The sequence below is a fragment of the Drechmeria coniospora genome, chromosome 01 (genome assembly GCF_001625195.1).
Source record: "Drechmeria coniospora strain ARSEF 6962 chromosome 01, whole genome shotgun sequence".
NCBI lineage: Eukaryota > Fungi > Ascomycota > Sordariomycetes > Hypocreales > Ophiocordycipitaceae > Drechmeria > Drechmeria coniospora.
In genome coordinates, this window is record NC_054389.1 from 12,334,825 (window position 1) to 12,345,637 (window position 10,813).

Below are 10,813 nucleotides of genomic sequence, written 5' to 3' on the forward strand. Positions count from 1 at the left end.
CCGGCCGAAGTATTTGTCCTAGGCGTAGTGCGTCCTCCTCGTCCTATTCCCGACGCAAGAGCGCATCCGGCCGTTGTACTTACGAGCCTGGTCTGTACTGTAGCGAGTAATTAAAATTTGCAAGGACTTCCGCCTACCGTACCTATTGTTCCGATATCTCCTGCGGTTTAGTAAAGTATTTAAGGTTCTTGTAGTCCGTTAGAATAGTAAATAGTTCCGCAACGCCTTATAGGTCTGCCGACTACGCCTTAAGGCAGCTAATAACTGCTAGGAGTTCCTTGTTGTGGATTGTATAATTCCTTTCTGCTAGTGTAAGTTTGGCTAAGTAGTAGGCTACTAGTTATAGGACCCCCTTGCTGTCGATTTGCAAGAGGCATCCGCCTAGTGCCTTGCCTAAGCAATTGGTCTTAACGAGAGTCTTCCTATCTAGGTCCTATTGTACTAGGATTGGGTATAACGAAAAGGCCCGCTTAAGGGATTGGAAGGCTGCGTCTTTTTCGGGTCCCTAGCGAAATAGTATACCCCTCCCTGTAAGGGCTATAAGTGGTTCCGTAAGGCTTGCGAAATTGGGAATAAATTTGCGGTAGAAGTTTGCAAAACCTAGGAAGCTCCTGATTCCCCTTACCTTAGTAGGTAGTTGCTACTCTTAAATTGTAGCGATTTTCGCTGGGTCGGGCCTAACCTTAACGCCTGCTTGGATAATAAACCTAAGGTATTTAACTTTTGTTGTTGCGAATGCGTACTTATCGAGATCTAGGTACAGACTGGCTGCCTGGAGCCGCTTAAGGATTTCCCTAACCTTAGTAAGGTGGTCGGCCTTCGATCCGGAGGTATAGATTAGGATATTGTTTAGATAGGCTGTAACCTACTCCCCTAATTTATCCTGCAATACCCCGTTAATGTATCTTTAGAATAAAGCTAGTGCTCCGGCTAGACCGAAGGGGTAAACTAACTATTCGAATAGACTAAATCGTATACGGAATGCCGTAAGCGGTTCGTCTCCTGGCGCTATACGTAACTTGTAGAATGCTGCTTGTACGTTTAGTTTAGTAAACTAGCGTGCCCCTAAGAGTAAGTGTAGCGTTTCTTTAACCAGCGGGAGTGGGTAGCGATCCTGTTGTGTAATCTTATTTAGGGCCCGGTAGTTTATGTATAGCCTCTATCCTCCGTTTTCTTTCTTAGTAAGTAGTATTAGTACTACTACTGCTAACGAACTTACCCGTATCTATCCCTTGTCCAGTAGGTTTGTAATCTGTTTGCGGACTTTAAGTAGTTAGTCTTGTAGCAAATTGTATAGTGGGCCCTAGGGTAGCTGTAGTATTTCTCCCTTATCGTTTTATTGCAGTTAGATATAGTAGTCCTGGGAACCCCGGTATAGTGGTAGGCCTAAGGCCTGTTCCTTGTCGAAGAGATTAGTATAGTCCTAGAGGGCTACCGGAAGAGTAGGTAGGGCTATTACTATTGTATTTATACTTCCGGGTGCTTATAGCGCTATTTCTTGTAGCTTTATTGCTATTTCTTATAAGCTTGTTACTACTAGTACTCCCTGTTGTTTCCGTAAAAAGGTTTATACTAGTGTAAGGTATACCTCCTAGGACCTGTCGGGAGGGCGGATGTCGTTTGCTTGTACGATTTAGTTGCCTATCGCCCCGATTGTAAGGGTCCGATCTGTTGCGTTTAGGGTAACCTGTCGGTGTTCTATCTATAGTAGACCCAGTATAGCATCCCGACTTAGGCCTAGGATAACGTATAGGAGTACTGGGCTCTTCTAGCTATCTATATCGATTGTTATACGGACTATGTTAGTTATTGTAGGGTAGGCGAGGGTATTGCCTATATTCCGTCGAGAAGTTATAACAGCCGTTTAAAGTAGCCGTTTTATTAGAAGAGGGATAAGCTTAAGTCGTAGGCGTTAGGCCATCCTTTTGCTAATAGCCCTATAGTAGTTGCAGCCGCTATCGATTTAAACATTAAGGAATCTTATAGAATTTACGAGTATAGCAATAAGAAAGGGTAGTCTATCTATCCTTAGTGTAATCTTTTTAAACTCGGTTTCTAAATTCCCCTAGTTCCTTATAGTCCGCTTGCCTATAAACCCTTTGTACTTCCGTATAAGACTTAGCTTGGAGGCGCTTTGTTTCCCTTTTCTTCCTTAGTCTTTAATTCCTTGCGAATATATTCTTCTCCCTAAGCGGCCTGAATACTTATCCCTAGAGTATATAGGATTGCGGCTCGTTGTGGGTATTGTTAGATATAGTGGCCTCCCTCCCCGTAGCGAATATATATACCGGCCGCCCTACGCCTGTCTCTCTCTTCCCGTATAACCTATTTCGCCTGCTGTTGGGGCCCGCCTTGGCCCCGGTTCGTTTTTGTTATCGGTCTGGTCGTAGCCGCTCTGGGCCCGGCCGTAGCCCTAGAGCCCGCCGTATTGACCCCTGATATTAGGGTGTTGCCGTCCTTGTCGGGTTAGGGGGTCGCTCTAGCCGTCCCCTGGCCGGGCCCGCTCTGGTCCCTGATTTTGTCCTCTATACGTTGCGATTCCATTTTGGATACAATTCGTTTGTATATATCGACCGCCTTATTGTAGTTATCTATTGTAGTCCCCCGCCAGAGGATACAGTCCCTTATTCTCTTAGTTAGTCCAATACAGAGCTTTATAAGTTTTACCTCGCTAGGCTAATATATCCCTCCTGCTAGTATAAGCTTTTCTTCGAAGCGTATAAGGAACGCTAGGAACGACTCCAACGTCCCTTGCCTAATGTCCTCCAGTTCGATAACCGCTAGTTACTAGCGGTAGGGGTTGCTATAAGCCGATTCGAGGTACGTTAGAAATTGGAACGGGTCGTAACCGATGCGGGAGCCTTCCTTGAAGTACGTTATAACTCGTCGCTGGACTTTGGCCGAGAGGTTTTACCAAACGAAGATCCATTGGTCCTAGGCGGACCCAATAAAGTCCCTATCCACCCGGAGCTTGCGGTCCATATAGAACTTCCAGGCTGCAAAGGTGCCCTTATTGCTGTTGTACGGGTCCCCGACCGGAATCGGTTTGCGTTTGATACGGGCCCGTAGTATGCCCGACTTATCCCCGGTCCGTTCCTGCTGGGGGTCGGTTGTTAAGGTATCTATTGGCTGGGCCGACGAGTGCCCTAGGTCCTGCTGTACCTATTGCTGCCTATTCTTCTATAGAGCTGAGATTTGGACGGAGTACGTTTCTATTTAGGCGTGCATTCGGCCAAACTCCGTATGGACTTTTGCCATAAAGTCCTCTATAACTTGCTGGAGGTTAATTTCTTTAGGTTTCCCCTTATCTATTTTGACTTACAATAGTTAGGCTTTTCCTTCCTCCTAACCGGTATAAGTAAAGTCTTTTAAATGTTACGGAGTTGCTAGGCGACTGCTCTAGGACTCTTAATAATGTTTATTAAAAGACTTAAAGGATAGGAAAACTACTTAGCAACTAGGGCTTCTAGTTGTGTGCGTTCCTCCTAGTGGGTCCCTTGGTTCCCTCCGTTCTCCTATATTGGGCTAAGCCCGATACCATAACATTGTGATAGAAACAGCCATTTATTGTATAACTGAAACAGCCATCCAACTGTATAATGGATCCAGCCACTAAGCTATAGTACGATAGAACATCCGATTAAGCCGTTAAGCAATGGAAATTGTAACGATATCGTATATCGTACTCTCTTCCTACCCTACCCTACACTCTTCATTACGTAATGCGCGGACCACCTAGGTATATAGCCCTTCCTCTCCGCACTTACTGTTTTCTTTCTCTTTTCTTCCTCCTTAGTTCGAAAATTCTATAGTCTTTGCACATACTGCCTTCCGGCTAGTCAGTATCGTAACAATATTAATGTTGAGGGTATAAATAAATTATTGAATGAAGGGTCTAATAATTGAGGTGAATTAAAAATCTTATTATTATCCATGAATACCCTAGCATCTACATGTTTACTTTTAACATTTCTTTTATATATAATGATAATATTTAAATATTATATTAATGAAGATAATATTAAATTAAATATAAGTACTAAATTAAATGGTTTTTTGAAAAAAAATTATAACTTTAAATAAAAAAACTAGTAATATATATATATTTATTATATTTATAGTACTATTTATAAGTTTAAGTTTTGAGTCCTATTTTATAACATAGTTATATAATAATTTTGATAAATTTATGGAGTTACATTTAAAAAAATAAATATGTAATAGTTGTATAATGTTTAATTATATATAATTATGATAGATGTTGGATTCATCTTAGGGGCTTTTGAATTAATGTATGAAACTGTATTTTTTATTACAAAAAAAATGACAGATTTAGTAAGAAGTAATTATCAAGATCATCCTTTTCATTTAGTGTCTCCGTCTCCTTAACCATTGTATACAAGTATATCATTGTTCACTTTAACAGTAAATGCTGCATTAATATGCACTTATTTAATACGGTTCCGGGAATAGTACCGCTAGGCGGAACGGTACTGGTTATCGTCCCGACGCCCGTCCAAGGAGTCGTTATGGTCACGTAACTTGTAGGTATCGTCGAGGTCGCCGTCGGTGTTTCGATGATGACAGTTCCCGGAATCGTACCGCTAGGGGGCACCGCGGTGGTCCTCGTCCCGACGCCAGTCCAAGGAGTCGTGATGGTGACAAGGTTTGTAGGTATCGTTGACGTCGCCGTCGGCGTTTGAATGATGATGGTTCCCGGAACGGTGCCGCTGGGAGGAACCGTCGTCGTCGTGGTTCCAACACCAGTCCAGGGTGTCGTTACAGTCATGAAGCTTGCAGGCGTCTCGACGATGACAGTTCCCGGAATGGTGCCGCTTGGGGGCACTGTCGTTGTTATGGTTCCTACGCCCGTCTAAGGTGTCGTTACCGTGATATAGCTCGCGGGCGTCTCGACGATGACAGTCCCAGGAATGGTACCGGTAGGAGGAACCGTCGTGGTCCTGGTACCGACGCCAGTCCAAGGAGTTGTTATTGTAACATAACTAGCAGGTACTGTTCCTGTAACTGTAGGCGTTTCGATGATGACGGTTCCCGGAATCGTACCACTAGGCAGCACTGTCGTCGTTGACGTTCCGGCTCCCATCCAAGGTGTCGTTATCGTAACGAAGCTTCTAGGTGTCTCGATGATAACCGTTCCAGGAATGGTGCCACTGGGAGGGACAGTCGTCGTCGTCGTTCCAACACCCGTCCAGGGTGTCGTTACAGTCATAAAGCTTGCAGGCGTCTCGATGATGACGGTTCCTGGATTAGTACCGCTAGGAGGCACCGTGGTCGTTGCAGTTCCGCTACCAGTCCAGGGAGTCGTTATTGTAACGTAACTCGTAGGTGTTGCGACGGTGCCAGTGGGGGTTTGGATGATGACAGTTCCGGGAATGGTACCGCTAGGGAGGACTGTTGTTGTCGTGAGTGCGACACCAGTCCCAGGTGATGTTACGGTAACAAAAATCGAAAACGTGTGCAACAGGGATGGAATTCCTCCACCATGGCAAGCCGGATTTTAGAGCTCCTACGAGCATTCTGCAAAGGTCGACAAGGCCGCCACACAACGGAGGGCTCTGGAGACGCTCAAGCAAGGGCATTGTCGGCTTCAGAGCGACCACGACGAAGGGAGCATAATCTCAGCGTAACCTCGAACGGATTGCCTGGTCATTTGGATTCGAACGAGCAGTCACTGCAACGAATGGAACCCATGATGGTGGACATGGGCGCGGCACAAATGGTCCTAACCAAGACAATGGCCTCCATGGCGGAGATGTTCGAACGATCCATCGGTCGAACACGGCTTCCCTCGAAACATCAAGCAAGTAATGTTGCTCTGATAATGTTGATTGGCTCCTCTGTCTATCACTGTGATTCGCTGGCCGGATTGTATTGCGCCATTTTTCAAGCTGATGGGTGATTGATTGCTTGCTTCACTTCTTCAGTTCGATATGTTTGGGACAAGCCATTATGGCATGCTGTTTGGAAGGTCAAATTTGAATATTTTGATTCACGTAATTAATAAAAATCGATTGATCCATAATGCCACAAAGAACGTGTCTGCACTGCGCGACAGGACTACAGGCGCAAGCCAAGGGTAGGGGTTCTGCGATAAGTTCTTCGACTCCAAGAACTGGAGCAAAGCACAGAAAAAGATGCTGAAGGGGGTGATGGCAGTTCATAACGGGAAGAAATGGACGGGCTTTCCGGCCACTCCTGACGAAAAGCCGGTCTGGGACTGGCCTCGCTCACTACAAGAGCGCGCCTTCAGCAATGCACCATATAAGCTTCATACAACAAAAACCGCGAACCAGTTTAAGGAACGGAAAGGTCAGATGGACCTCTTCTTTCAGACGCCAGCCACAAGAGCGAGCGCGACCTTCAAGTACAAGCAGGTCCTCGTCGTTGGGGAGCAAAAGAAGTCATACGACACGGGCAGATTCAAGGCGGATCTCCTGCAGCTCACCCGCTACGTCCGAGGCGTCTTCACCGACCAGCCCACGCGCCGATTTGTACACGGCTTCACCCTCTGCGCTTCCACGATGGAGTTGTGGGTCTTCGATCGGTCTGGGTCGTACAGTTCGGGGCCATTCGACATTCACGACGAGCCGGATAAGCTTGCGCATGCTATTGTTGGGTATGCCACAATGGATGACGATGCGATGGGTCTAGACACATTCATCGAGCGAAAGAGTGGGTATCGTTATGCTACACTGGACAATGCAAGCGGCAACGAATCGAGGACCAGGCTGGGGGCGCCTATAGTCAGGCAGAAGGCCATCGTCTGTCGCGGAACGACGTGCTTCAAGGCCGGAAAGGGCGACGTTGCGAAGTTCTCGTGGGCATCGGACAAGCGGAAACTCGAGGTGAACCAGCTAAAGCTGGCGGAAGAGAGGGGTGTGAAGCGGGTGGCGAGAGTAGTGGCTCATCGTCGCATCACTACCATTGCAGACATGCGTGAGGGACTGCAGTTTCTAGAACGACACCGGTTCCAGAATAAAGACGTTCCCCTGGACGATCCGCCGTTGGGTACAGCAAGCGTAAAGACATCTAGCAACAAACGCGAATCATCTTCCGATTATACGTCTGACGCGTCCGGGTCCAAGAGGCGGCGCTCCAACCGACAAAAGTCTAAGCTGGCTACGAAATTCAACGAGCAGTTGTCTATCACGAAGACAAAGCCGAGTTTGTATATGTGTGGTGAGGATCTATAGGAGAACAGGATTTATTCCTGCCTCGTCGTCTCACCAGCCGGCCGTATTATCAGCGATTACGAGACGGTGGAGGAACTGCTGGAGACAATGCGAGATGCCATCAAGGTATACCAATCCCTTTACATAGCTGGTAAAATTCTGCACCGGGATATTTCTTCAAACAACATCATTATTACGGATCCCAAGGTAGCGGATGGCTTCAAGGGTATGCTCATCGACCTTGACCTGGCCAAAGTAAGAGACAGTAGTCCAAGCGGAGCGCGGCACCAGACAGGCACGCTGCAATTTATGGCAGTCGAGGTGCTGCGCAAGGCCGATCATACCTATCGCTACGATCTTAAGTCGTTCTTTTACGTACTGCTTTGGATGTATGTGCGTCAATCATGGAACAATGGATTTGCTAGTAAACGGATGCCGCCCAAGGACAGCTATTGAGGAAATGGGAGATGGGAAGTTTTAAGGACATTGCCAGGATCAAAGCGGGTGACATGACGGTCGATGGGCTTGAAGAGATTATGGGTGAATTTGCTGACGCGCTCGATGCCGTCAAGCCGCTCTGCCTGAGGATTAGGAAGATCCTCTTCCCCTTAGACAAAGATGAAAGGATGAGCTTTGGAACCCCTGCAGGAGACCCAAACCAACTTTATGAGCACATTATAGCAGCGTTTGATGAGGCTATTCGAGATGGGTAAGAAGAAGTTGTTGTCTGGCAAATGCAAATTGACTGCTCAGAATTTAGCGAACCCATTCCGTAGTAGATGCTGGGTCTCACTCGATTCTACCTTCCGCCTGTCTTAGATGGGATGTATCGTGCCGTGGGATGAAGTTGGCAAATTCAACCACGTTTCATATCCAACGAAACAACACAATGGCGCCGAAGCCACTCAACAGTTCCAAACTCCGTAGGCAATTGGATACTCGGTCAAGTTTGTTGCCCGTACGATATGTGCCAGCGCCGGAAAGGGTCCCAATCAAGGACTGGCCTTCAACGGCATTTTCAATCCCATGTATTTGTATTTTGTCTCGAGGTTGCACTCTATGCTCTTACTCGAGATAGATGTACACTGCTATGAGATTTGTGTTTCCTGCCTCCTGCCGCCTGCCGGAGCCCATTTATTCGAATACGCAAGTTTCTCAGGTATCAATGCAAAACCCCCAAGTGCGAGAACAACGAAGCCAAGGACTTTTATAGGAGAGAGCGATGTGCTCAGCTGCAAAAACACGCCACGTAGCAACCTGATGTAATGCTAGACGCAATATGCTCAAGTGAAAGTCTTCGTAGTTCGATAGCTTGTGCGTAGGCGAAATTGCGCTTTAATATCCATTACCAGTCTCTTGTTGGGACTCGGAGTATTATTCGCCGCTTTGTTTGGCAGTGCAAGAAATGCACTCTTACCGGAGAACCTTGCATATCCTTTATTCATGGATTTGAAAGGAGTAACCGTGTCATGCATCGACATTATTGGGGTAGTTCATAGTTCTGCCGCCTTGTATTGTGCTGATGCCCTGCAGCTTGTTCAAGTTGTCGATCCCCTGATAGCTGCCTGTTTCTCCCACTCTATTGGGCCTGATTCTTGCATAAAAGCAAGAACTATAATTTTTGCTTTAATATTTGTCCTCCATCTTTCCTTTCTTCTGATGATAGTCTGGTAACCGAGCCAATCTAGTGCCGAGTTCTGGTTGGCTACTCCATGGGTCTCTCACTTAAGCACCGCAGTTATGGTTATTGTGGTTCAGAAAAAGATAAAATATTATCGGTATGATTGCAGGCGGTCTTATCAGACTCAGCGAAACAACCGCCATCGAATCAGGGTTTATCATGGCTAGGAGCAATCAGCGGATGAGTGTTCCTGGTATCCTTTTTCCTCCTGTGATGTTCTGTAACTGGATGGAATGAGCACCAGTTTAGAGGTCAGTGTGGACTTTCTTTAATGGTTTTGGCCATACCAGCGGTGCCTCTAGATAGCATGGTTAAACGGCATCGTGAAAGACGGCGGACGGGAGTGGTACAGCTATCTACCACAGCAGAGCACGACACTGAGCGGTCGACAGAGCACCTGGTATTTGAGCACACCGAGATAAGGGAACTTTAATTTATGAACTGCCTTCCATGTACTTACGGACTCGTGGCGCAATGATCCGCCTGGGCAACACACTGCATGCATTGCAGGGGCGGTCTACGGTCCACCTGCTGCAGCTCAGGGCAAGCCACATATCGGAGGATTATTGGATGAGCTGGTTTTAGTAGCATTTTTTTGAACGCAGATCTCCGTAGAATACCAAATATAAAGGTCCAAGTAGATGATATTTCCTGCAAGTATCCTCGCGTCCACAAAACCCCGAATCCTGTTGCAGCCAATCTCCTGACATACGGCCCCTGCTTGAGGTAGAACTTCTATCCTTTGCCTGAAAGTCATGAACCAAGCTGGTACTTCTTCGAAAACGGGCTTGGAAAATGCTGCTAGTTTGTCTTGCCATGCCTACTACGCTGAAGAGAGCAACACGGAGTTCCGATGCGCTCTACATATTTGCACAACCATGCCAACCTTCAGATCACAATCTACGGTGGACAACCAGCAAGCTGTCGAAAACTACAGCCGTGATAATAGTGGAGAACCGAATGTGAGGTGGCAGTTGTTTCGACGTATTGCGCACCCAGTTGGGGAAAGGCAGGGGCAATCACTTATTGCACTTATGGTTGAAAGCACAAGAAAACAACAGATAATCTCAGACAAGCGCACGGGCGAGGTACCTCTATCAAATCATCAACATCCAGTCACAGATAACCACAAGGCAATCTCGGAAGTTCTATCGCCACACACACTTCGCTTGAGCATGCTCAAGGCGGAGTTGACTACCTCTCTCAGGTTGGCGCTCGTTCTGGAGAAGCGTTAGGGGGGATTTACAACCAATGCCGCATTCGACCTTCAGCAGACACTGCATTATCCGGTGAACCTGACTCAGCTCTATAAATGGCCTTTCATGAAGAGAAGCGAGGATGCCAATGCCAAATTATGGAACCAAACTTTCTTGGAGGAGGCATGTAGGGACCATTACCATTATATGGGCTGGTAAAAGTTGCGGAGACAGCGTCGTGTCTACGAGAACAAACAGAGCGACCGAGCTTTCCTAGCCGTACGCTTCCAACCAAAATTAGAGGCAGTGATGGTGGCCTGCGTCTTGATCCTCGCCTTATAAATTCTAGCTCAGTCTCTTGCTGCGCCTTTGCGAATTTGAATGAGCTTGAATGATGGGACTTTGCAATGGCCACATTACCACCACTTAGCGCAATGAGTCGAGGTGTGGTTGCATCACGAACGGGTTCCGAACGGAAATCGAACGGCGATGGCGCAGGAGGTCCATGGAGTGCGTCCGAGGAAACAAATTACTAGGCAGCCGAGAAGCGAATCATTGACCCGCCATCAAGGGGACCATTCCTTCGGCCATCAAAACGGCGTCCAAGAGCCACGTCAAAACCGAGGCGTAAGTTGGACGAGGGGAGATGGAAAGGGTTGCATTGTATGTATGTACTTGGTCGGTACTTGAAGTAGGGGAACATGGATGCTTGATTTGCTTCCATCCGCCTTGTGCACTGCAGT

General features: G+C 47.0%; 1 protein-coding gene and 1 pseudogene across 1 annotated transcript; one reads left to right on the forward strand and one right to left on the reverse strand.

The window, feature by feature from the left end:
* Positions 1-4,915: 4,915 nt before the first annotated feature.
* Positions 4,916-5,537, reverse strand: DCS_03254 (annotated as a pseudogene).
* Positions 5,538-6,155: 618 nt separating this feature from the next.
* DCS_03255 (serine/threonine-protein kinase Sgk2) lies at positions 6,156-7,906 on the forward strand (the record flags this gene model as incomplete). Its single annotated transcript, XM_040800577.1, has 3 exons — positions 6,156-7,185; positions 7,252-7,586; positions 7,643-7,906. 3 exons carry the CDS (start codon positions 6,156-6,158, stop codon positions 7,904-7,906), a joined length of 1,629 nt encoding a protein of 542 aa, XP_040661460.1.
* Positions 7,907-10,813: the final 2,907 nt, after the last annotated feature.